The 27,728-nt window shown below is 34.3% G+C and overlaps 3 protein-coding genes and 2 pseudogenes across 4 annotated transcripts; 2 read left to right on the forward strand and 3 right to left on the reverse strand.

Annotated features, from left to right (window-relative positions):
* The window catches only part of LOC129310870 (uncharacterized), a 5,068-nt pseudogene extending 2,427 nt beyond the window's left edge, over window positions 1–2,641 (forward strand).
* A 318-nt stretch (window positions 2,642–2,959) lies between these two features.
* Window positions 2,960–6,244, forward strand: LOC129311795 (uncharacterized; annotated as a pseudogene).
* Window positions 6,245–6,959: 715 nt separating this feature from the next.
* LOC129310382 (AP-1 complex subunit mu-2) lies at window positions 6,960–12,111 on the reverse strand. Its single transcript, XM_054952203.1, has 11 exons — window positions 11,676–12,111; window positions 11,161–11,307; window positions 10,998–11,060; window positions 10,706–10,882; window positions 10,507–10,610; window positions 8,974–9,081; window positions 8,739–8,835; window positions 8,490–8,587; window positions 8,209–8,350; window positions 7,979–8,101; window positions 6,960–7,495 (listed from the first exon to the last, which is right to left on the reverse strand). Exons 1-11 carry the CDS (start codon window positions 11,802–11,804, stop codon window positions 7,397–7,399), a joined length of 1,287 nt encoding a protein of 428 aa, XP_054808178.1. The 5' UTR covers window positions 11,805–12,111; the 3' UTR covers window positions 6,960–7,396.
* Window positions 12,112–14,527: 2,416 nt separating this feature from the next.
* Window positions 14,528–18,728, reverse strand: LOC129310561 (lysM domain receptor-like kinase 3). Its single transcript, XM_054952445.1, has 10 exons — window positions 18,077–18,728; window positions 17,555–17,796; window positions 17,340–17,507; window positions 17,175–17,264; window positions 16,988–17,093; window positions 16,596–16,747; window positions 16,037–16,134; window positions 15,801–15,939; window positions 15,462–15,560; window positions 14,528–14,759 (listed from the first exon to the last, which is right to left on the reverse strand). Exons 1-10 carry the CDS (start codon window positions 18,726–18,728, stop codon window positions 14,595–14,597), a joined length of 1,911 nt encoding a protein of 636 aa, XP_054808420.1. The 3' UTR covers window positions 14,528–14,594.
* Window positions 18,729–22,174: 3,446 nt separating this feature from the next.
* On the reverse strand, window positions 22,175–26,179 carry LOC129310530 (ribose-phosphate pyrophosphokinase 4-like). Of its 2 annotated transcripts, XM_054952392.1 has the most exons (7): window positions 25,553–26,175; window positions 24,682–24,997; window positions 24,446–24,541; window positions 24,221–24,289; window positions 23,943–24,071; window positions 22,991–23,090; window positions 22,175–22,612 (listed from the first exon to the last, which is right to left on the reverse strand). In XM_054952392.1, the coding sequence occupies exons 1-7, from the start codon at window positions 25,939–25,941 to the stop codon at window positions 22,479–22,481; spliced, it is 1,233 nt and encodes a 410-aa protein (XP_054808367.1). In that variant the 5' UTR covers window positions 25,942–26,175; the 3' UTR covers window positions 22,175–22,478. The 2 variants fall into 2 exon arrangements, with proteins under 2 accessions (XP_054808367.1, XP_054808368.1); XM_054952393.1 differs by lacking the exon at window positions 22,991–23,090 and having other exon boundaries at window positions 25,553–26,179.
* Window positions 26,180–27,728: the final 1,549 nt, after the last annotated feature.

Here is a 27,728-nt window from a genome sequence, read left to right on the forward strand (position 1 = left end):
CCCAGCAGTATAATTCATCACTTAGAGTTTTGCCAAAAACAAAAGTGCCTAGTTATTACTTAGTTTATACATAAAGATTTGTTGCTGTTGCTTTCATTCCAAAAGATAGCAGGCGGGACGCAGAATCCGCATGTGGCACACCACATCACATATGCCATTCCACATGCATTGAATGGTTAGTATATCGACTATAATTTGTTGGTACTGATTTTCCCCTGGGGAAGTCTAGCTTATTTAACTAATGTACCTTTTTTTTTTGAAGAAAAAAATTCTAACAAAGGTTATTTGAGATTAAAACTATAGAAAAATTATTTGAGATTGAGTTTAATTGATAGGATTAATCCTTCATAACGTAGTGAACTAAAACTCTATTTGATACATGATATTAAAAAGTTGAAAATTAAATTGAAATTGGGAATTGGGTTAGCATACAACATTTGTAGAGTGGAGTAGTTGTTATTTCGGATTGATGAGCCCCTAGGTGGGATTAGATAAATCCATGGGGAGGTGGTATTGAAAAATTAATATTGGGATTAAAACTCTCCAGATAAAAGTGCCTTTCCTTTCATCAAGTCTTCAATGAGAACTGCCTCTATCTCCTCCCTCTTTGGTCACCTTCTCTCTTTGATTCGACGCACAGTGGGAGGATGCTCATTGGAATTAGCAAGCAATGGCATTCTCCGATCTGGATGCTCAAACGCATGATAAGACCACATTCATTGGCAAGCAACTGCGTTCCCGATCTAGACGTAGGGACCCATGACCGGATGATGTTCATCGACGAGCATCCGCCATGAAGGATTAAACCACTTATTTTTTTACTGTGAGGAGTTAGCAAATCCTTCGATACCTTCGTTTGTCTTCTCCATTGCAAATCTAAAGTTAGCTAAGGGATGAAGGAGACTTTTTTTTTTTTTAAAAAAATAGAAGAGGCTCCATCACAGACTTGAAACTAGCTGAGGGATGAAAGAGATTTTTTTTTTTGCCCCCAAGAAGAGGCTCCATCCCAAATTCAAAGCCAATGGAGGAAGGAATTTTTTTTTCCAAGAAAGGATGAGTAGTTTTTTTTCCTGACAAGGGTATTGCAGTCTTTTAATTATATATATATATATATATTACATGAAAAATTAGTTTAACATTTTATCTACTATCAAATATGACTTTTAAAACTTATTTCCACTCTCAATCTCATTTTCAATCTCTTAAAATCCATCCCTCGTATTAAATAAGGTTTAAAATTTAAATTCTTATTAAAAAAAGTGTTTTTATTTAGTGTGTGTGTGTGTGTCCTATTATCAGAATTAATATATTATTAGATTATTAGAACATATGACATGTGATGATAGTGATCAACATTTTTGTTATTTGTGCTTGTGTGTGTCTATATCATATTATCAAAAACAACCATATTCAAAGCACAGGTTAACACTAAATATGTATATTTTTTTAGTAGAAATTTAATGTTGATTCCTCATATGGATTTACTTTTTCTTACTAGACTTAATGGTTAATGGTGATGACATTTGAACTTGAATACAATGATTCAGTTGCTAATATCTCATTATTGAGGCAAGTTTTGGCGATAGAAATGATGTCACATCCTCACAATTGCTCCCGTTAAATAAATAAAAAATTCACTTATCTTCATATTAAAATTACTCTTGCCTTCTCTTAAAAATGCAATTGTCCCCCACAAAAAAAAATAATGACCTTACATTCTCTTTAAAGTTAATCAAACATTCATATTTAAAAGATTAGAATTTATTTTTAATACTTTTTTAATATTTTTAGTCCTTTAATTTTACATAAGTTTTATTTTAATTTAACCCCTTAATTTTATAAAATTCTTTGACTATTTAATTTTAACATTGTTGTTTTTGTCAACAAAAATTTTTTTATTAAACTTTTAAATATTGACAAAATACTATCAAATGTTGACATATTATATTTATTTTTTAAAATAATAATAATTGATTCAAAAAATAATTATTTAAAACTATCAGTATTATGATTAAATGACTAAAAAATATTTTATAAAATGGAAAGACTAAAATGAATCATGTATATAATTAATGGATTAAAAGTATGTTTCAGTTTATTAAAAAATATTGTTTATCTTTTATTTATTATAAAAATAAATTTGTGACGGAAATGAAATTAATACATATTTTTGAATTTTCATATAATTTATTTGCATATTTATTTAGTTAATATTTATAATTATATTTTTAAAAAATTATTAATATTTATGTTTGGTATAAATGTTACCTCTATTAGTAACTTTTTCTGGGTCCATCACTGCACCCTCATGTGTTGTCAATTCCTAGCAGCACGTGTACAAAAAACTAAAAAATGTAATTTTTTTAATTGAAGTACAAAATTATATTTTAACCAACAAACTACAGCTGAGCGTGGGCCTTTTGAGAAGAGAACCTGCCAGATCTGCTGCACGCTGCACGCATCATCCATGAAGAAGCCTCTGGAATCGTATTCGTATCTCAATCGGTCTTCTTTGCCCTTTCTACCGAATCGGAGGCGATTATTTGCAAAATTTTCTACATATTCACATTGTTTTCTTCAGCAGTGGGTGTGCGGTCTACAGGCTACAAGCATCACGATTGTATCAGAGGCAATGATTTGACACGCGTCATAACCCAAAGCAAGAATTTTCTTTTTCCACTGTATTTTTTTCTTATTAAATTTAATAAAGCTTGTTGCTCCCTCGATGGACAGCTAAGACGAATAAACAATCCTTCTGAATTTTGATTGGTGGTCCGTTTTCCATGAGGCAGGCAAACAATAAAAATGTGCGAATTAACCAAAAATTTTTTTTGGCCAAAAGCGAAATAACCATTTTCAAAGTTTGAATTTTGAAGCGTAAAACGACTATAAAAGCCATTTCCGACCCGCAAGAGATCTTCTGGTTGATTCCCTTATGTGGTATTGGTAACATTTTTAAGCTTCCACAATACAAAAGGGGCAATCTATTAGCCCGAGCCCCTGAAGGATTTGAAACGTTTCTTACCTTCGGCAAGAAGGAGCCTTCTTTGTGGTTTTTTGCTTTCTGGGTTCAAAGAAGGCTCTGGCTTGCACACTTGTTCGTGGTTCTTCATCTGGGGATTGATTCTGCAAAATGATCAGATTATGGGTAGCTTATCTGCAATTGGCGGAGCTGTTTGTGAGCTCTATCATCCATATGCTTTATGGGTTTTACATTTTCAGTTCAGGTGTTGCTGGGGATCTCTCACAAGCTCTTAGTGATTACTTTTACAAGTCTAAGGTGAATATTGAGGTCAAGGAGGAAATGCGAAAAGAGAAAAACGATGACCTGCCTCCTATTGTGTTACTTCATGGAATTTTCGGGTTTGGCAAAGGGGTAAGTAAACTTCTGTTTCCCCCCTGTCTCTGTGATGAATTTGACTTGTTCTCTCCAATTCGATGAATCTCATTCCATTTTTAATCCTCAGCGATTGGGTGCTTTATCGTATTTTGCCGGGGCAGAGAAGAAAGATGAAAGGTTCTCGTCCCTGATTTGGGATCTTTAACCAGTATCCACGATAGGTGAGTGATTGAGGTGTAGAAACTTCCATTATTTTTCTGGTTCTTGTTAATGGATTTTCCTTTTAGGTTGCATTGCTCTTGATTTTGTGCTCGTTTGGGAAAGTTCTGAAAAGGGTTTTGTCTCAGGGCTCGCGAATTGTTCTACTATCTGAAAGGCGGGCAAGTCGATTACGGCGAAGAGCACAGCATTACTTATGGCCACTCGCAATTTGGACGAATCTACGAACAAGGTTCGAGGATCGGCTTGCTCTGCACTCTGTCATGTTCTTCTAGTCTGTTTTTTTTTGTTTTGTTGAATGAAAACAATGTCTTCACAACTTGGATGCAGGCCACTATCCTGAGTGGGACGAGGATCATCCTATTCACTTCGTTGGTCACTCAGCTGGAGCACAGGTTGCTCGTGTCTTGCAACAAATGCTCGCTGATAAGGTTAGTCCCAATAAGTTGTTCACTGTCATGCTGATTGTCTGTAGTGTGGAGAATGAGTTGTTGAAGATTATTTGACATGCTGTCTCCAGGCATTTAAGGGTTATGAAGTCACTTCAGAGAACTGGGTTTTGAGCATAACGGCCTTATCAGGAGCATTTAATGGCACCACAAGAACCTACTTAGATGGCATGCAGTAAGTTCCTATCTATAGACTTATTCTTGTTTATCCAACTTGGAGGATACCTACCTGCTAATTGATATCATTTTGGCATATTTGAAGTCCTGCTTTTTCTGATGTAGAAATTATAGCTTACACTTGACATTGAGGGAATGATATCATTCATAACAATCTATTACTGATGTTATCTTATTGACTAGATATGGGGTGATTGGGACAGTTTCTTTGACATTAGTGTGATAGAATAAATATAATAAATTGGAACTGAGAAGTTCCTTTGGTACATATATGATGAATCAAAGGTCATGCTGCCATTGGCAGCAAACTGGTAAATGTGATCTGAAGTCTCAAAAGTGGAGTCTGCACTCAAAAAGACCATATACTTTCTTGGTTCAATTGAATGTTATGAGTTTTTTCATTGGCATGGTGATAATATACGTCACTTTTAAATTGTTTATGTACTGTTGCTAATCTTTAGAATTGTGTTCTCCGTTGAACAAACTGTGATTACTAAAACTAGTGATCTTGAATTTGAGCTTGTTTTAGGCCAGAAGATGGGAGAACATTGAAACCTATTTGTCTGCTACAAATTTGCCGAATTGGAGCGATAATTTATGATTGGCTGGACATTTCCATGCTGAAGTCGTATTACAATTTTGGATTTGATCACTTCAACATGTCATGGAGAAAGACGGGCATTTCAGGTCTTGTTGATTGCCTTCTCGGAAATGCCGGTCCATTTGCTTCAGGGGATTGGATCCTCCCTGATCTTACAATTCAAGGATCTATAAAACTCAACTATCATCTACACACGTTTCCAAATACGTACTACTTCAGCTATGCTACCAAGCGTACTAGGAAAATCCTAGGTGTCACACTTCCTTCAAGCATAACTGGAATTCATCCACTGCTTTTTATAAGAGTTTTGCAGATGTCCCAGTGGCGACATCCTTCGGACGTGTCTCCCCCTTACAAAGGATACAGGTATCCAAAGCATTAGACATTGTCTCACCTTTTGTTTGAAGAATGCTGGGTTGTAACTAGAGTTAAGCTTGACCAATCAAGCACACCCTGTAATTGGTGTTGCAGGGATGAGGACTGGCAGGACAATGATGGAGCGCTAAACACGATATCCATGACCCATCCTCGCTTCCCAATTGAACACCGAAACCATTTTGTTGAAAAGGATTCAGATTGTGAACCCTTGCAGCCAGGGATCTGGTATGTGATATGCTGCCTTATTTTTTCTTGGGTCCAAATATCCAAATAGTACTTACTGATAGAACCAAACATGTAGTCTTTTTATAGGTTGACTTTGCTAAAGAGAAATCAGATTATCATATTATAGCACTTACCATCAGTTTTCCACTATTTTGGGCATTTCAGTATGTATTTATTATGTAATTGAAAATATTCTGGACTCGATGCATCCTAAATATTAATGAAACTAGAACAGTATGTCCCTGCATTGGAGGTGGATATTTGAACATGAAAAATAAGTAAAGTGAAATAAAAAAAAAAAAACACGAGAACTGTTTAAGAGTAGTGTTGATTAATGAGATTTGAAGAAACAATGATTTTGTGCTAGGGAGGTCTTGAACTTGTTAAAGGGAAATTTTGTTACCGACCACTTTCTACCCATGCAATTTCATATCGGAAATTCTTTAATGGAACTGAATTGAATCATGATATTTGATGAAACAGGTACTACAAGTTTGTGGAAGGTGATCACATTCTATTCATTATTAATAGGGAGAGAGCTGGAGTGCAGTTTGATTTAATATACGATGACATTTTGGACGTTGCAGAAAGCACGTTTTTAGGAAGAAGCTTCCGACACTTCCTAATGAAATTCATCATTAGCTTAGCATATGTGCCTTGATTAAACAATTTTAAGAGAAATATGAAAGAAAAAAAGGCCATTCTTTGCCTTCAGCCCTTCAGGATGAGTCAATATTCACCTTTGTAAATGAGTTCTCTTTTTCTTTTTTCTTTTTTCTGCCTTTTATGCTGCTACCAAGTCCTGTAGGAAGATATCAAACGCTTATTAATAGTGGATAGATTGTCTTTTTTTTTTTTTTTTCCGGGCCGGAATAGTGGATGGCTTGTTACAACATGCAAAATTCTATTTTTTTTTTTTAAGAAGTTATTTCTTCAGGAGTCGTGCATATTCTGGAATCTTACGATTGTAGAGTTCCTTGATGATGCTTGTAAGAACTACGAACGCTAGTGCGAACTTTTTGGGACCCAAGCAGTAGTCTGATCTTGATGAAGTAAAATAGTTACCAACCCTTTTTCAGTGCTTTCTTCAGTGTTATGTATACGAACTCACTAATGTCTAGAGATGAAGGATCATGTACCAGAAAAATCCAGTAGTGTGCAGAAGAGAATGATTTCCCGCCAACGGAAACCAGAGATGGGTCCGCAGTTGATGAATTCTAGACGTCTCGTTAATACCCAAATAGTAATTAACATCAGCCCAAAGAAAAAGTAGTATTACACTATTACGTGTATTCTGCGTAGCAACCGTTAAAATCAACAAGCATTCCATTTATACCGTTCTCGGCCTTTTGGTTAATATCAAACAACATGCCATTTCTTGGACGTCTTGCCTTGACAGCGATAACTAATTACAAATTTTGTGGAAGCCGGAATTTTGTACCGTCTGGATTCACTATCTCAGCATATATTGAGGTTTTCAATTTTACTATTATCATTGATGGTATCCTAGATGCTACAGAACTTGGCAATCCCATATCTTTCACTTGGAGCACTTCGTCTCGAGAGGTAATTGGAGCTTTAATAAAGTTGCAGATTTCAATCTTGTTAATACAAAAGCAAAAAATTCTTACAGGCGGAAATCAAATTACATATGGGGGCAATAGAAAAAGAAGAGCAAACTGTCAATACAAAAACCAGAAGGGGGAAAACATTTTCTCATCATCCAGTACCGACATGGCCCAAAGGGCTCAGGCGTTGACTAACAAATTGTGAATTCATCATTTGACATGGACTCTCTAGACAGCTAAGTAACTTACAAAATGCCGGCAAAACACAACTACCTTGTAGAGAGAGCTGATAGGTCAAATAAATTCTTCATTATAGCCGGGCCTCAAACAATCAATTTCTCGAGACTACTCTCCTCATCCACCAGTCCCAAGTCATTGATCATAGAATATGTCATTATTATCTGGTGGATTTCAGAATAAACAGCCAGGATAAAAGAGCTCAAATAAGCCTCAGTTCATACTCTCCAGCCATCGTAATGTATCTCACCCACGGAAGGGCCTGATAACCACTCTTCTCAATGATCTTCAGATATCTTACCTGCAAGTACTTAAGCAGTCATCAAATCTTGATCTAGCCGGTCAATGTTTCAGTTGCATTTTCAACATTGCTACGTTAAGTCATGAATTGTTCCCCAGATAACAGAAATGTATCACATAGGTGCTACTGTTTAGTTCACAAAGCCTCGCCCCGCCTGTGAGAAACTGACTGAACAATATCAGATCTATATAGTTCACTACTTCACTCAAGTCTGCATACCGCAGCGATCAAAATGATAGGTGAGAAAAGTTTCTGACACCACAAACCAGCAGGCAAGTAATAATGAAAGGTTCTCTAATTGACTACATCTATGAATTTCAACATAATGACTCCCTACGTTTGATATTTAATTGAGGCACCCTCCAAAATGTGATCAGATACAACAGGGCAAAATTTAAGGATGTACAGACTATTTCCAGTACCAAAAAATTAAGGACCAGCAATATTATGAATGCAAGAAAACTCGTGTCCATATAGAAATACCTGTATCCCAGAAACAGTAAAATATGGTATTTCAAATTTCACACGTATAGGAGCTTTTCTCTCGGGAGTTGCTTCCTCAGCTGTTATGCTGGGAAGACGAAACTCTGCCCTTAACATGTACTCCTGAAAGCATGGAACACAAATTTTAAATCCAATAATTCACAATTGAATTAAGGTATTAATATTAGATTTTAAATAAAGGATAAAATGCCACTTCAAGTCAACAATACCTTCCCTCCAGGAAAGGATCTTATTTTCCAGATTAATGCATCCTTTTCAGGGGCATATGATGCAGATCCCATTGATGTTCGAACATTTGGATTGGTTGCATCAGCAGGTACAGGCAACTCAATCTCAACGTTTGTGGCAGTGCTGCATATCAAATTTCACAAATTAAAAAATTTAGGCTAATCTCGAATCTAGAGCAAAAAGCTCACAGTACATACATACATTAAAGGAGCAACTATACTATCTCCCTTGCAAGAACAGGGGGGAAATGAAATCTCAGTACCTACGTTCCTTGAATTGACTCCTAGCTTTTACCATAATCTCAATCCGGCTTTTTGAATGCCTTTCAACTTGAGCTTCCACCCAAATTAAAGGCTTAACCTGAAACGAGGGGATAAAATCAACGCTTAGAATTAAAATTCCTTTCTCTCTCCTTAGCCATCTCTAGTCCCCCACACCACATACGCATCTATGTGCAAACAAATATTACCCCTCAATGGAAAAGAATACATTTCATTTATAGAAGATGAACCTGTGTGCTAAGCCTATATGTCATCAAATCAAATGATCCATCTGGTGGTATGAAGGAAATCGTTCGATCATTTTCAAATCGGGCCAAGCGAACACACCTTCATCAAAATGTCAATAAATTTTTTAGAACAAGCATTAAGATTAGAGGCACCTTATTGTAGAAAGAATATTAATATTGTGTTATAAATAATCAACCTAGACTGCTTTTCATAGACAAGAGACTCTAGGATACATACTGATGAAATTTGATGTCTTCCAAGTCAATTGCCTTTCCCTTTGTCGCCCTTCCTTGTGCCTCTAATAATACTCTATCATTTAGTCCAAGTTTACACTCAGGCATGCCACTGTATGGGATAAGCCAAAGATGTCATCTGAGTTTCCACATAAATATTCTCTAGCAAGATGTTGGATAGATTAACGGAAATATCACCGTAAACATATCCACGTCATTCTCAACATAAATATTCTCTGCAGTTTATTAGGCACCAGATCCTAAAGAATACCTTAGTAGTTCCAATTGAATATAGCAATCTGTAAGCATGTGCAATCAGTAAGCATGCAAGAACATGCTCCAAACTGCCAATTGCAATTTCATACCTCAAAATTACACTGAACACTTAATCCAAAAAGAAAAAGAAAAACGTTGGACACAATAAAAACTACATGAGATAGATACAAAATGTCAACAAAGCAACAGAAGCCCAAGACAAAAGCAAAAAACCTGAGATTAGCAACATGTACTAACTTGCAAAACCATCATGATTAGATGAAGCAATCAGTTTGAAGAAACAAACACCATGTTATCAGCACACAGCATCCAGAAAAATCGTAGATAAGATTTGCAAAGAAAGAAACAATTTTTTTAGTTCTGCTGATGCATATAACAATTTTAGAACAATCTCCATGTAAACAAACTATTAGGAAAGATACAACCAAGTCCAACCTACTCTAAAAAGTAAATATTGAAATTTCAGTAGTGACTCCAGAAAAGTTACACTGCAAAACCTGTCACCTATGGAGAATATTCCACACATTTCAGCAGTTTGAACTTTTTTAGGATGGTTAACCAAACCTCTTACATTAAAAAGTATTTCATATTGCACACCTTCATCAAATTTTGATAATGATTTGCAGCTGGTGCATTTGATTGAACACAATGATTTATCTCCAAGTACTGGAGTTATGCTACATCCCCCTCCCCCAGGTCTGTTTTTGGGGGAGTAGGGGCTATATCTGTTATAGGAGTTACTGCTAATCGTCATTGCATTGTAGGGTTGCCAGGCAATTACAGGGCCAATTTCAAATTTTCACCGAACATTAGATATCCCACTCGAGATTTTCTTCTCTGCCTGTTATTCAGATTTTGGGAGGAAAGAGGAGGCATATGGTGCATTTCACTAGATCAAAATGCTCAAATTTCAGCCAAAGGTTTCTCACTGTGAGCCTTCCTCGGAATGGAATGGTTTCCCTTCCTTTTAAATGGACTTGTATATTCATGGTTAAGGCCCTTTCTCTAGGCAAACATGCAAAGGAATTTGAGATCTCTGTTTAGCAGCTTTCCTTTATTTTTATTTTTCCTTTTCTTTATTTTGATCTCAGGAGGATTCCAGATCCAATCATTCCTTATCATTCTTCTTCCTCTATAAATTCTTCCTTGACCATAAAGCTAAGAGAATCATCAACCTGTAAAGCTAATTGCTAACCTAGTTTGCTAGCAGTTTATCTCAGGAGCTTGAAACTCAACAGATCTGGACAAGTAGAAAACAAACCTCAAATATGTTCTCATCTTCAGTGCTCCAACAACATCAGACCTGATTATTTGCCCATTGCTATTGACAAGTATATTAACACTCTCCACCACATCCAAGAAAACCTGAAAAATGAAAAAGGGAAGATGTCAACTGGTGAACAAGACCATCATAGTACCAATCAAAACGGGATTTCTTTTCAAAAGAAAATAATAGACACCTCATTTTTCTTATAATTTATGCCTTCACTACGCCAAGACACAGCATTAGTTACAGCCATGGGAGGCCTCTGTGTAACTTCCATTCTGTAAGCATCAGTCTTGATAAATTCACTTAGAATCTTTGCCTCGGTATACTGAGGGTAGCCAAAGTCCATAATTTCATCAAGGAGTTCGTACTGCCAATGAGTAAAAATTACGGTGATTATCCATCTGCTTCTAAGTAAAGGATAGAACTGCATTTATCAATGTAATTAATTAAAAGAAAAATTAAAAGGTCGCTAAGCATTTTACCACAACAACAAAGTTATCCCTAAGTGATTCCTCTTCCAATTCTTCAAAATAGTGCTTAAACACCTGGCATAAAGAAAAGGATAATTTGATGGCATCTAGTAACCGTTTCTATAAATTCTCAAATCTGAACGTGTTTAGAACCATAATTACCAATAATGCTTACATCAACTATACGATGTAGGAAGAAAAGAAGGCTAGCGGCATTGCAGTTTTGCCTAGCTGCTATCATGAGGTAGACATTGCTATGCTGTATAAACATGTAGGTCACACCATTATCATATACAACTGGATCTTGAGATTGCGGATCTCCCTGAAGCATTGCAAAACACCAAAGGCAGCTGAACTTAGTTTTCCCGTAATGTAGAAAGACATAGAAATTCGTAGCGTGGCGAGTAAAGGAAAATTCACAAACAAATTTACATATTCTCCAATTCCACCCCTAGTAACTCAAAATTCAACAACACCGTTGAACCATTCAAATCTAAAATTCTTCCAAACAACATTTAGAAAGCACTGAACAGAAATTGAGCGTTGCCTCTGCTAAGTTAAGTTTATCTAATGCAAACGAAAAATGCATGTACACATTGTTTTCCCACTTCGCTTCCTATAGTTTCTGCAGAACCAAGCACCGGACTAAAAACTGAAAACGCATCGATCTGTTGCAACACAGAAACGAACCTCTTTCTCGATGAGCTTGGTGAAAAAGCGCTCGGCTTCGACGGCAGAGACATCGCCACGGTAGTCGCGCCAAATGAGAACACGGCCTTTGATGTCAAGAAGGAAGAGAGCAGAGGCTGCCCCTGCCATTGGTGAATGCTTCGTATGGATCCCGAGGACCGGATCCTATTGGATCGGATTGGAATCAGATCGGATCGGCGGTACAGAGACGGAAAGTGAATCAACCAGAGGTAGATCTAGATTCCAAATATGTACGCGGGAATAAAATTGCAGAGCCTAGGGCTAAGCCCGCCATGTAAGTGGCAGAACCATAATTTTAAAGGTTAGCGTCGAGTTTCTGCAGTTACAGGGTGGGAAATTGCAAGAGCTCCTAGTTTTATTTTCGGAGATTCCTAATGGAACAGACGATAGTTCGCGGTGTGGACGGTGCTAGGGAAATTTTTCTTCGGGTACAAAGAAACTGCAACGACGACGTTGCCACATGCCATGCCTTAAAATTAAAATGTTTTTTTTTTAAGGGAAAGGTTACAGTAATATCATAAATCTTAAATTCTTATATGAATTATTTTTTATTTTTAAAACAATACAATTTAATTTTTATTATTAAAAAATTAATTTTAACAGTTAGGTATAAAAAATAATGAAAAAAATATTAAAAAGCATAGAATAAAATTATAATAAGGACTAAAAATTACAAATAAAAATCTAAAAAAATTATATAAATTTCTTTCTATTATCTTCTATAATTTTTTACGTTATTTGCTATCTTTTTTTTATCAATTAATGGTTAAATTAATTTTTTATTAATAACAAGAGTTAGATTATAATATTTTTAAAATTAAAAAAATAATTTATACAATAAATAAGTTCAAGCTCTATCATATTATTGATGTAAAGTTTAAAAATAATTTACTTATTTATTCTTTTTTAAAGGAATAATAACTATATTTGTTATAAATATTTTATTTTTACCTTTTAAGTTTTTAACTTTTAGTTTATTAGCATTTCATGTGCCCTGCGACTTGACTTGAAATTTTATTTAACAAGGGAAATTTCAGGTATCCGTGAATTATTCATTCAGATTTTATATTAAAAGATAGAAGGGAATAAAATAAAAAATAATTTTGCAGATGTTAAGTATCTCTTTTATTTATTTATTTTAAAAAATAATTAGATAATAATGAATTCGCTTTCCGTCAGGCAACGACGAACCCAAAGTCATAAGCATTGTTTTTTTTTTTTTTTAACCACAAAGCATATGGATTTAGATTCTAGTTCAAAAAATATAAGATATTTTTGAAGGGTTAAATATTAAAAATATAAGATATTTTAGTATCTTAAAGTATAATCATTGTTTTTTTTTAAGTGTCTTTAATGAATAAATTACTTTATATTTATTTTAAAGTAAAATATTTTACTAAATATGAGTAAATATGAAAAGTTAGTGTTTAGTTTGAAAATAAGAAACTATTTCATTTGAGATAAGATTTAATTAAAAATATTTTATATTTTTTAATAGAAAGAGTACAAGGCATAACACTATTTCATTGGCATGTTCTTGCTAACCTTAGATGAAGAGCTAGTATTATTCCTTACCTTTGTATTTCGGATGACTAAATATCTTATCTTTCTGTTAATATTGATCAATATGCATTCTTTCTTAAATCTTCTTTAGAGAATAACTCAAAGATTTTAACTGAATCACCATACATTACAATTTTATTATTTTCTCATAGATGTGATCACATTCAACATTGATTATGATTATTTTTTTGTAAGCTGCACACATTTTTATTAAAGGCAATCTTATTTAACATAGAGTTGGGCATTCAATATGGGCACATTTTTTAGTGAGAATTTAAATATTAATTTGTTAAGTTATAAAGGACTAATCTTTTCCACTAGATACAATTTAGTTGGTATTGATTGTGATTATTTGATCGACAGAAATATATCAAAAGGTAGAAAGTAGAAACATTGGATATGGAAGCAAAAATTTATGCTTAACATTAATATTAATAGTTATTATATATTATTTCAAATTAAGTGTTTATTAAAAGAATAGAAGTTTGAAATTGATTAAAATTAAAAAATTACAAGCAAAAGATAATTGTAAAAGACCAAAAAAAAAACCATGGCAACATTAAAATAAAATAAATATAGCTATTCCAATAGACAAACAAAATGTGAACTAAAAGTGATATAATATTTGAGTGGTTAGAATCATAATATTTACTCCTCCCCAGTAAAAATTTCGCAATATCCATCACAAATTCACAATACAATAGTGAGATATGTGTGTGTAGTCTTGTTATTAAATGTTATTTTTGCAATATGTAGATAGTATGATTTTAAAAAAATAATTTTGTAAAACATGAAAATTGGAATGTTGAGAATAAATCATTAATCATTATTTCAGAATAAAAATAAGAAGCTTTCCTGAGAAACTTTGACATGTTTTACTATTTATAAAATTTATTTTATTAACAAAATTGAAGTGTACTAATAAGACCACATGGAGCCAAATACAGCAGTATCAGCTGCAAAGAGTTCATTTTATCAATTTATAACTTGGTAAATACAAAACAAAGTGGTTTCTTAAACCCAAAAAAAAAAAAAGCCAAAAAAAAAGTGGTTTCTAAGTCAGCGGCCAAAAAAAAAAAATGAAGATCCCTTCCAGTGGATAACATGACTCAGTGACATACCACCATTTCACTGACTCTGCATCTGCCTTTCTTTTCAAGTGGCATGACATTGTCATGAGTCCTTCATATTGAGGTTTCAAATTTGTTGAAAACTCTGAATAATTTTGATATGATATATGATCCTAATAAATACAGGAGGCTACTAACTCTACCATATGATTATATGAACATACACAATGGCTTCAAAAGTGATGAGAGAGAGAGAGAGAAGTGATCATCTTCCAGTGAATATGCCGCTAAAGACCTCACTGTCACCACCTAGTGATGCTTCCCACTCTGTGGAGGACATAACAATCTGTGACAATATCACCACAATCTCCCTCATTTCTGGCCTCTCAATTGGTTCTTCGCGTAAGCATCTTTGAGCTATTTCTAACATCTGCAACATTCACTTTCGCATTAGAGGCAAAGTCCTATAGTACCACCAGTGTCACTCTATCTCACAAGGACTTCTCGGACTCGCAAAAATCTGCACTAAACCATGTATAGCAACATGGTTCCAGATCTTTTGAAGTTGAGAATCTTTGAGGTTGGTGAAGTTGAATGCAAAGTACTATTACTAATACTTTGCATTTAATTTCACTGATTAACTTCAGAAGATCATTTTCACTAGTGCATACATAATAAGATATCTATGATATCAATGGAATAAGAACAGTAGTAAGGTTTGGAAGGGGCGTTGAATCTCAAGAATTACAATTTTAATATGATAGAGACGAGAACAATATCTTAGCTAGCCTCCATTTTCTTTTCTGCATTATTGATTGTTAGACATTTTCCAACTAGAGTTGAAGAGATAAACAGTACATTTGGTTTGTGAATCATAACGTTTCTTCAAGCATAAGAACAGGATAAGCCAGCCTAGATGCTTGCTAAAATTGGTTACTGTATAGGCATGTAGTTGATTCTGAGACTAACAATATACATAAACTCACAACAATTCTAATCGTATACCAAGTTATAATCTCGTCAAAAAAAATCGTATACCAAATTATGATAATTTATAATCATATTATGTCAATTCTACAAAGAAATAAAACTGAAGGTGAGCATTATATATATATATATATATATATCTAACCTTGAAGACATCCTCCATAGGATAGCTATCTCGAAGGTTTTTGTCTATGATATCTTCTAAAACATTCTCTGGGTCATCAGCTTCAAATACTCCATTAATCTGAATGTAAAAAAGGGGGAAGAGGGGGGAAAAAAATCTAAGCTTCGCAACTGAGCCAATAATAAAATGGATATCAGATTAACCAGCCATACTTTTAAAGTTAAATTTGTGTGTAATGAAAGTAATTTCACCCATATATCATTCAAATATGTATGAACACAAATGAATTATGCTTAAGAGTAGCACTGTTGGATTTGACTTAATTTAAACTTCAGTTCCAAAAACGGAGTCTGGACTTACGACAGAAATAAGTGATCTCATTCTGGGGATTTCTTGGCTTTCACGAAATAGAGCAGGTTTCCCTGTTACTAGCTCTGCTAGAACTACTCCAAATGCAAAAACATCGGTTTTTGAGGTCACCTGAAGCTCCTTCACAGATCTTAAAATATATATATATATATAATCAAGAACATCAGAAGAAAAATAAACAGAGTCTAATTATAATTTATTATTCCTGATACTAGCATAAAACATACTCCGGTGGAAGGTAGCCTGGTGTCCCAACAAGCCTTGTTGCTATAAAATCATCATCATTTGTTCGTTCTAACAGCTTTACTAGTCCGAAATCTGCAATCTATGTATCAGGTTAATGAAGTGAACTATGAAGTGCCCATAATTGATTCAATGTTAGTTTCACGACTTACTTTTATTAACAAATGGAACAACTGGTGATTCTCTAACCGGGAGTAACTTCTCACACCCTTAGCCAGATTCATTACTTTTTAGAAGAATCAATAGTAGATTTAAAGGTACAACTTCTTGATATGTGATATCCTATAAATACTAAGTAAGCAGGTAGATCAGGTTACCATCCCTTGTATAAATTTATTGACACAATGTACATAAAACAAAGTAAAATTCAGAAAGGGATGGAATAGAATGAAAAGAAAAATAATAAAGATACTGTTGAATAATAATGAGATAGGGGAATGATAGATGTTGCATATCTTGATTTGTGTGCTATGAAAAAGAATCCTTTTTCCGTATATTATGCCAAATGGGATCTAAGAATAAACAAACTCAAGTGATGAGTACCTTGGCTCTGAGTTTGTTGTCAAGAAGAATATTGCTAGTCTTGATATCTCTATGCACATGCCGTGCTTTTGTGTAATCATGTATGTATTCAAGACCTTTAGCAGCATCCAGAGCAATCTGTGCTCTAGCAGTCCATGAAAGAGGTTCATGACCTGTTCCAGTACCATTCTTAAAGTTTCTTACAAATATATAACCATTTGGCTTCTTTTCTGTATTTGTAATAAATAATAAAATGCACCTGAACTATACGTCAAGTTAGGAATATAGCTTTTGTGGTGTATTAGTCATGAAACTTGTGGATTTTGATTGTAAAATCCTTCATGGACTATCTTATAAAGAGGCCTCTTAGGCTTCTGTTGTAGGCAAAGAAATCTTGAACTAAATTAACATACCTTTTAGAAATGGATCGTGAAGATGGTCGCTGAGAGATCCTTTTGAAACATACTCATACACCAAATAGAGGTTATCTTCTCCACTGGCATATCCCAATAGCTCCACCTGCAACAGAAGTTACATCTGCAAATTAATCAAATCAAGTCTTAGAATATCGAAAATTCTTTCATCAGAGAAATTCCTTACAATGTTGATATGATGGATCCTGCATAAGACCTTGAGTTCTGCATAGAACTCTTTGGATTTATTAGACCTCATTTCTTTTATAGCAACCTCCTGAAAGTTAAATTGCCATTAGATATGCTCGCATTTTGATCAGGATCATTATAATTTTGAAGGAATTATACATACCTTCTCTCCTAAAATTCCAAAATATACAGTCCCATATCCGCCCTTTCCTATTATTTTACCTTCTTTGTTTATGGCCTCCTCAATCTCCTCAAGATAAAACGTTGCTGGTCTTTCCGAGTCGATTGATGTTACTTCTGCACAAACATTAATTGTAATGATATTTAGCCTCTCCCCAGACAGAATTGTGAAATCTGTTTGTCAGAAATGATAAGTACTTTTGATTTACCTTCTATAGTTTCTATATGAAATTGATGGTTCTTTAAGGAAGTAGTTCTATTGGAAATTGATCTTTTAGATAATGGTTTTGAAGTTGATCTTTTCGATACAGCTTTTGCGTCTTCTCTGCTGGTTTCAGTGGCTCTTTTTCTCCGCAGAATTAGAATGATCATTGTGATAACAGAAAGTAATGTCACACCAACTAAGACGCCAATAATACTATAATGCTTGAGTTTCTTTCCTGGTAACAAGGGGAAAAACCAAAACAGAAAGAACGGTATTAACAAAAGAAGTACCGGCAAATACAGATGCTTTTGTAGGACTTAACCGAAAGCAATACATTATCTGATGAAGTTGAAAAGTTGAAATAGAACATTCAAAATTCCTGTCGTCTTATTACAAGTGGTAGTATTTGATATATTCAGTCCACAAAACGTTGCGCTTAATTTGTGAATAGTTCAAAACTTCTACCACACACAATCATATAGCTAGAAGATTACTAATGAAATTAGATAACTTACCACTTCCTTTTGGAGATGGAATCCCGTTGAGCTCCTTAGGAACATATAACACCCAACCCACATCTATGAATGAAGGCCTATTAGCTAAAACTTCATTCATGTTCTGAATGCCAGTAAGTGTAGATGACAGCATATTAGCGATTTCTGCTGTTGTATCATTCTGCTGGACTGTATATGTCACAACGATTTGAGAATCAATGTCTGTGCATCCACAGGGAAGATGTATAGTTAAGTTTTCACCCGTGGTCACATTATCAGTAGGAGACCAGGCTTGTCCACTGTAATAGAAGTTTGACAGATTCATATAGGTCTGATTTTCCTCCACCGTGTAAGTTGTGTTGAAGAAATATCCCCTAAGGTTTGTGACGGTTTTACAAGAACAAGGAACAGTTATGAGGTAATCTTGGTTAGTGCCCCGTGTTATGTGTTGAATTTGGGATGAATTAACGGAGTAATGAGAGGCTATGTCTTCCATGTCAAGACCATGGTTTACGTGGTAAAGCATGGCATTACATGTGTTGATTTTTGCAGAGCATTTAAAAGGGGCCATAAAAGATACTTTGATGGACGTTTGAAAGGGGAAAACTGTAACAAATAAAGTAGCTAGCAGGGGAAGATGAGCTAGAGAAGGAAGAAGATTAAAGGAAGCCATGATTGTAAGAGTGGTCATGAAACTTTCCTGATAAAGATAAGAGGGAAGAGAGAGAAGATAAAGAAGGCAAGGAATAAAAAAATCTTTAAAGAGCAACTTCTGTGCTTGTCATTACTTTGTTGTTGCTTCCTTGAAGAAACAGAAATGCATCAACTTATGGAGATTGATTGATATCATCTGTGATCCTGTTTCTCATGTGCTCTCATGAATCAATAAATTAATAATTTTATATTAAGTCAACCAGTTGTTTTCCTTGAACTGAATGTTAAGATGTTACTGTGATTTCCTAGTCAATTAGTGCTCGATATTTACAATACTTAGCTGCCTATTATCTGTAATTCTAAAGGGTGTGGTGGGATCCTCTGTGGGATCTCCGATGGTAATACACGCCAAATCAGGTTAAGTTATTATGACTGAAAGTTATGTGCTATATGATGCTACCATTGGTCAGTCATTACGTGTGTTTTCCCATATAATTTTGTTTTTAGTTTAGTATTTAGTGCCACTTTCATTTCTTTTTTTTTTTTTTCCTTTTTCCCCCGGTTTAACGGCTAAAATAACATGTAAACCTCTCGAGTTTATGAAAAAGCAGATGCTCTAAGTTTAATGTGCGGAGAGAGTCTCTTATGGGAAAGGTCGGTCTCCTTTTCTCCAATAAACTGCCATGCTAAAAATAAAATGTAATCTTTTCTTTTTGACCCAAAAAAAAAAAAAAAGTTTTAAATTCAACTTTGACGATGCAGCTAGACTGTCATGAACCAGCCAGGCAATTACATCCAACGCTGTAGCTTTTGAAATGTGTTTGTGATCATTTTAAGGTGGCTTCTCACCATGCACTGCCAAGTGCCAATTTATGGTGCCATTGACATTAACTTTGCCTTTGACCTATTCTGCTTTATTCTGACCCCTAACTTAGCTGCTTCTCAATCCAACATGACTCTAATGCATCATAAGGAGACAACATTTCATGTGTGAGGTATCAAAGGTTAAAATAAAAACATGAAGCCTATGACATACCGGACCATGCGTGTGGTGAAACCCAAACCAGCCACAGGAGAGTGACAAGTCTCTCAGTAAGTAAAAATAGCATTCAATGACTGTTGAAAAAAATTTATATTAGTTAAAGAACAATTAACTTTAAAATTGTACCATAATTTCTTAGTTTTTAACTTATATTAATTTTTAAAATTAAAAGTTTAAAATGCCCCTCAAGTTTAAAAACAAAAAAAAACAAAAAAAAAAGAAAAGAAACCCCACTATCATCGGCTCCAATCGTCAGACCACCGCTGCCAACAAGGTCGTTAGAGCCCCTACTATCAGTGGGGTCACCAACAGCCAGTCATCAAAGCTTCATCACTGGCGACATTTTATTTCAAAAATAATTGATTTAGATGGTTAAGAGAGAATTTAATCCCATGACCCTTGGCTATTTAAAAAATTTAATGGCCATTAGGCCACTAAGCCCTTTAATCATATATAGTGGGAAAAAAAAAAGAAATAGTAAACCAAGTTTTTAATCACTTTCATATAATGACATAATGGTGTGTGATTAATTTTTAAACAGAACTTGTTATTTTATAAATGTTATTTGTTAATCTGATATAGATAATTGCAAGTTGGAAACTTTAAAAGTTCATACATTTTACTTGTTAAATGTCTGAATGTATTGTTGTTAATTATGAATAGATTGTTGTCCAAATCCAAACGGATACTGTTAATAAATGACTAGCACGTACAACTAAACCATTCCTATAGGTTTTTCTAACTTGTTAAAACTACAATAAATTATTGTTAATTTTGAATGAATTATTGTTAAAACCTAAATGTATACTTGTTGGTAAAGGACTAACACATACAATTAAGCACAATTTATCCATTTTCCTCGTTCGTTAAAGTTTGAATAAATTATTATTAATTTAGAATGAATCGTTGTCAAAATCCAAATAGATATTTGTAATTGATGATTAAAAGTACAAGTTTAATGGACTGTTGCTTTTCAAGCTTGTTAACTCTAAAATTGACTATTGTTAATTTTGAATGAATTGTTATTAAAAACTCGAATGAATATTTATTAATGAAAGACTAACATATACAATTATACTCATTCTATATGTTTTTCTAACTTATTAAAGCCTAAATGAATTGTTGTTAATTTAGAATGAATTGTTGTCAAAACTTGAATAGATACTTGTTGATAAAAGACTAACATGTACAATTATGCTAATCTTATATGCTATTCTAACTTGTTAAAGTCATAATAGACTGTTATTAATTTAAAATTACTTATTTTTTTACTCATGTTCTATTAGATTGATGCTTTTAATCATCAATATCAAGTATCCATTCAAATTTTGACAACAAGTTATTCTAAATTAACAATAGTCCATTCAGGCTTTAACAAGCTAGAAAATCATATAAGATTAATAGTCCATTAGACCTGTGATCAACAAGTATACATTTAGGCTTTCACAACAATTCATTCGAAATTAACAATTTATTCTGATTTTAACAAGTTAGAAAAACTAATAGAAAGGGCTTAATTGTATGTGTTAATCATTGATTAATAAGTATTTGTTCGGATTTTGACAATTTATTCGTGATTAATAACAATACATTCAAACGTTCAACAAATAAAATGCTTAAAGTTTTAAAACCCTCAATTTATAATTGTTTATGTCAGATTAATAAGTAATATTTATAAAATAATAAATTTCGTTCAAAAATTAACAACACACCATTATGTCATTACATGGCAGTAAGGGCTCCGACTAACTTGCCGACAGCTGCAGTCCAACTGTTAGCACTGACGGAATTTTTTTTTTTGTTTTTTTAACTTGAGGAGCATTTTAGACTTTTGACTTTAAAAATTAATATTAGTCAAGAATCAAAATACTACAGTACAATTTTAAAGTTAATTAATTCTTGACTGATATTAGTTTTCCCCAGCGGTCCTTAGATGTTATTTTTCCAAAAAGAAAAGACATACTATGAAATGAGAAGGCGTGACAGAAACTGGCGTTGACAGTAGATTACGATATTTTCATGCCGGCCAAGGTTTAGACCCACAAACATAATGACTGCAGCCGGCTGCTTACTCGCTAGCTGCACAACTGTCAACATACCTTTGATAACGAAGTTTAGGACAATAGTGTTTTTCAAATCCAAAACCATATGTGTATGTGCATGACTAAGCAAATAATCATCAAACATACTGCCATGAGAATGATGTCCCCTATGTATGTATGTACGTAAGTATGCATGCATGTATACATTATTTTGCCAACTTCCAAGGAGCTAGTCTTGAGAAACATCTTAATGACTCTGCAAATAGTGCTCTGTATTAAATAAAGCAAAGCTTCATTGGATCCCACAATTCTTCCTTTCCCAAAGGAACATAGATTTTTCCATGAAACAGAAAGGAAAGGACTTGGGACAGAATTACAAACTTGGAAAAGAAGGCACATTTTATTTATAATACTAAAACATTCACAACAGGTTTTGAAACAGTCAAATTATGGCTCAGAAACTTGTTATTTTTATCACATTGCTCTAAGCAGGAGTTCTTGCTCCAAAAAAGGGTTAACATGTGGATGGGAGGAGGAGAAATCAAGAACAGAGAAATTTTGGCAGCATTTTATTCCCTTGCAAATATCTTAAACCAAAAGCCGCACACTAAATAGCTCAAACTTAAACCATCACTGCCAAAGGAAGGTCTCCTCTCATGCCCATCCCGGTTGTGTTGGAATCTTATCAGATTTGAAGACTGGCTGCTATAGAGCCAGCAAGACTGAGAATCTCAAAGGGTGGCTTATTCACGACATCCTTCACTGTCAAGGGGCATGAATCTGTGATCCAGAAGTATGTGAACGCCGTCTCTGGATGCCCTGTATCAAATAAAAAATAAGAATTCAGACAAAAACGTTGAAGAAAAGTGTAGTCTGGAAGTCATTTAAATAACTAACGTCACATTCAACAGCCATCACAGAAAGCATCGAAACTTTAGACTAAAAACATAACCCAGTCAAAGGACAAACTCGAGAAATGTTAATAAGAATTGGTTTAAAGGCAAGCCAATGAAAAAAATCAGGTAGAGTCCTGTAGCATAAACGCACCTAGTCAGAGTCAGCGTAAGTTGATAAATTAGTATTAAATTCACAAATATTTTGAAATTTTAATGTTTTATTTTCTCCTTAGTAAGAAAAGAAGAGACAATGAACAAGGCTTCAAGGGCTAATAATTGAGGCGAGTAAAGCAAGCACTACCTCCATTATCATGTTCAAAGCGTGCCCATGATTTATTTGGAAAAATGCCATGAGTCACGTAAGCACTGATCTTCTTTGCTCCATGAGCTGCCAAAACTTTCTGAAAGATTACAAATTTTTCAGCTATTAGATTCATCTTATGCAATTTAAGCTTTGAGTGAAACCCTCCCCCCCCCCCTTTCCTCAAAAGGAAAAAAAAAAAAACTAGAAGAAGGCAATGAAAACGAACTTTTTAGTACAAGAATAGAAAGGGTGGCAAACAAGCAGACCACCCCCATCACACAAAAGGCAAACATTAACTAGTCCTTTAGTTAGCCCTAATTCTACCTGTTGAGGCAAAGTTGTAGCCAGTTTCTTCCACAAATGCTTCTTTCAAGCATTTAACAGTTTCAGATTATAAACGTAGATAAAGTATTATGACTTTCTTAGCGGCAGGTTAAGTTAGAGATGGAAATGACTAATCAAAACAATAAACAGAATGAAACTCATAAAACACAAGGTCTCGCCTATCATATAGATAAACATATCTGCCCATCAAACCTCCAGGCCCATAAGAAATAGGTCTAAGCAAAGGAATAATGCAGCCATAGATCAAGATTCATGTTGACCCTTACTTAAAATATAAGATCATGTGATTGAACTTTCCATGCAAGCAATTAAGAAATTTTATTTCTTCATGCCACTATGAGCAAGTTCACATAAAAAGTTTTATATATATATATATATACACATCAACTTCTGTTTCATTAATTTTCTGAGATCCTAAGAACTGAGAAAGTAACAATAAGAATTATTCTCTCAATTTGTTTTCTGTTCCAGTTAAAATAAATTTGGCTTGCCTTGGAAAGTGCTCAGTGAATGTAGATGTGCTTTTTTAAATCAGTGCAGGAACAAACATCTTTGGATAGATAGATTAAACTGCATAAGATGGCAAGACATAGAACGTCTATACCTGGCATTCGATCAGAGTGCCACCTGATTGAACCAAGTCATCTACAATTACAATGTGCCGACCCTTAGGATCTCCTTCCTTGATACGAACTATCCGTTGTTCTCCCTCCCGAACTTTCGCACAGACTATCTGCATGTGCATTGTTAAGGAGGTCACGAAGCAATCTGTGTGAACACAAAATGCATGCAGAACATCTGGAAGCATCACTACAGGTTATGTATGTATTGATTGATTTTCCTATATTTGAGCAACACCATCACAAGAGTTGTATAGACTACCGTTGGAAAATGCTGCAGTTGCTTATGAAATCGTTTCCAAGCACCATCATCAGGAAAAGCAATCGAAATCTGAAAAAATAAATAAATAAATAAAATCAAACATGTGGGCAATGATAACTGATAAGTACTTACCAATGGAAGAGTATGCAGGGAAAAGTTAAACCTGTACAGGAAAGACAACATACAAAGCAAAGGAATCAAACTGAATAAAAGTGTAGGCCTCACATTATCAGAATCAGGGAGCTCCTGAAGCCTTCTTTTAAGCAATGGGATGCCACTCTCAAAGCATGGTAAGATGTTATCACCAAAGTAGAACCTCTCCTGGTTTGCAACAAATAAGCAAATAATGATATCTAGGATTTTGGTGAGAGACTGAGAGGACAACAAAACAAAGATAAGGAATGCGATTGCCCATTCAACAATTACTGTAAAAGGCATATCTTCAAATGATAGACATGAACCTGCAAAGCGTGAATGTCAAAGGTCACTAAACTAGTAGGTCCTCCTCTTGAAATTGGAATGTTTGACAAAAGCCTGGCCAAAGTAAAAGCTGTAGCAACATCTCCTTCATCCTCCATACGCTCTGAAGTGCCCGTAGGGAAAAATGGAAGGACAAGGGTAAATGATGCAATAAATAGTTTTGGTAATGCATATATGACAGGAATCTGTTCAAATATTACTGCTGGCGAACTGAATGAAGCCAGAAAAGCTACATGCTGTCCGCGAATGCCTTGAGCATTAGGTATGAATATGTTGGGGAACCCATCAGGAAATTTCCTAAAATGTGTTAGCCATAAGAGTATTTCAGTGACAAAATATCCCATGAACTCACAAAGAACAGTGTGAGCAAGCTAGAACGAAGACAATAAACATTTCAGTGACAGTTCTAGAGCCCCACATATCATGGGTCATGACAGAGGTGCCAAATAGAACTCCAGGGAACTAAGTAAACATCTCCGAGACGCACTACGTATTCCATAGGGGAAAAATGAAAATAACTTTCGTGAATAAGCGAAAATTGACAAGGGTAAACTACAATCTTCAATGCACCAATGTAGTCCCAAATCCTCCTTCGGGACCATGATACCGGCTGAGGCATTGGCAATCAACCTTTCACTAAACGAATCTATGATATTCTCCGAATGATTCTTTCAAGTTCCTAAATTGATTGTCACTAAATCCAACACAAAAGAGTAACCAGCAAGAAGGCTTATACGAAGTCCCCTCAGAGCCATATTTGGCACAGTAGGACACAAATTGACCAGCTAATTCCCTCAAATTTCATTAAAAATTAAGAAGCAGGTGTATCGTAAATGAAGAAGAAAAGTCAACCCCCAGCTGATGTTACGAAGTTCAATGGCGTCAGACTCGGCAGCGATTTTCTGCGCCAGGGTCTTCGTCTCATCGCAGTAAAACAAAGACACCCTTTTGGAATTCCGGATGGGATATTGTGAAGCAACATTAGCGGCTGAGACTGAGACCGCCGAAGAAGAGGAGTTGCTCTGAATCGAATCCTTCATTTCCGACACGTGATCAATTGTCCAGCTACGATGGTGCTCGAAGCATCTGATCTCGCACCTACAACTAATGCGATTGTCCTTGAAGGCTTTGACTGGTTCTGGGTTAGGGAGGACCAAAGAGTAAATGGGTTTGAGGGATTTGAAACTTGGATTTGGATTTGAGGATACCGAGTACGAAGGAGACGGCGGAGCAGCCGCCATCTCCGGCGATCACAGATGCTCTTTAGTAGGTGGCTCTTCCGTATTCGCTATTCGTCATAGCTTTACAAATCCATCACAACGCATTGATTTTCAGTCTTCACACAGATCGGTCTTTTGGGGATCGGTGGCGGCGTGGCAGACATTGACACGTTTTAAACAAGACTGCAACAACTGCAACTTCGGGCATTACTGTTATCAGAAATGGAAAATGCATGACACATTACTTGATTTGGCATTCGAGGAACGACTTACTTTTTCGTACAGAAGGGTGATATATTGAAATTTGTCGAATATCATACGACCTCCCATATTTATAATTCACATTTTACAAAATTTATTTAATTTTAATTATAAATTATGATGTAATTTTTAAGTAATATTTAAAAAATATTTTTAAAATTATCCTTTATAAAAAAATAATATAGAGGTATATTTAAAATTCTACATACTTTTATTTTTTATATATTTTTATATTAATATTGATAAGGTGAATAAAAATAACTGGTAAAAAAGATTGGAGGAGTATACTCCACAGTCAAAAAAATCAATGCTTACATTCACAAAAAACAAAAAATGATACTTACTACTTTTCTTACCCAAGAGTTTTTTAATTAAAGCATGAGAAAATTATAAATAGTCCCACATAAAAGAATTTATTATCAAAAAAGAAAATTATAAATGTTTGTTGCCTAATTGTAAATATCCATTATTAAATTATAAAAGTATAAGATTTAATATTTAAAAGTATTTTATAAATTTTATAAGATCTCTTGATAATAAATTCTTTTTTGTAGGACTTAAGCATAATTTTTCCTTAAAACTTTATATGCATTGTTCAATATTATACGCCAAGGTAAAAATAGTTCAATTTTTTTTTTTGAGAGAATGACAAATAAGGACTTTATAAAAAAGGTTAATGTTAAATTAAAAATTTTAATACTGAAATATAAAAAAAAAGAGTATTAAATTTAGGAACTTCAGTGTTAAAAAATCCTAATTTAAAATTAATTTTCTTTTAGATTTCTCACTTGTCATTCTCCCAAAAATTTACTAGAATATTGAATCCTAAATTTTAGAATGAGGAACCTTATAGAATCCAAGAGGAGCATCTAAAGCTCAACTTTTGGGAAGACTAAATGCCATTTTTGATGTCTCTTCTCCAACTCAATTTTTGTCTCTTTTGTAGCTTAGTTTCCATCTCTTCTTTAGCCTAATCAATATGAAATCTCAAATTAGAGGTGGAGTTTGTCTTTGTGAGTTTCTACAGCTCAGTTCAGTAGCTCGCATTCCCTTTGCTTCAGGTCAGTCACTGTTGCTTGTGCTTGACTCTAATTTTGTTTCTTGATTTAGCTTAAGTGATTTGATCAAAATCATCCACAATCCACTCTTTGAATTTTTTTCAATTTCTAATAATTTCAGCCGTCCATTAAATCAATCTTCTCAAACTAGTCACGAAATAAATAAAGCTCATATTTTGTTGATTTAGCTTAATATTGCTCGACTGTACTACAAAGGATTTTGATCTCAAGTGATTAGCTTAATAGTGATTTAGCTTGACTAATGAAGATGTTTGTTTTCTTGATTTAGCTTAATATTTCTCGACTCTGTTTTTGTTGCTGATATGTTTGGTATGAAGAAAACGATTGTTTTATTGATTTAGCTCATGATTGTTGTTTATTTTTGTAATTGTTGTTTTTAGAGATGATCAACTAGTGCCTAATTGTTTCTTGATTGACTTTTATTTCTAATTTATTTTTTGAATTTTGCATTCAACATTTGTGTTGGAA

This window comes from Prosopis cineraria, unplaced genomic scaffold (assembly GCF_029017545.1).
Source record: "Prosopis cineraria cultivar Desert tree isolate PC_DT_omini unplaced genomic scaffold, ASM2901754v1 PC5, whole genome shotgun sequence".
NCBI lineage: Eukaryota > Viridiplantae > Streptophyta > Magnoliopsida > Fabales > Fabaceae > Prosopis > Prosopis cineraria.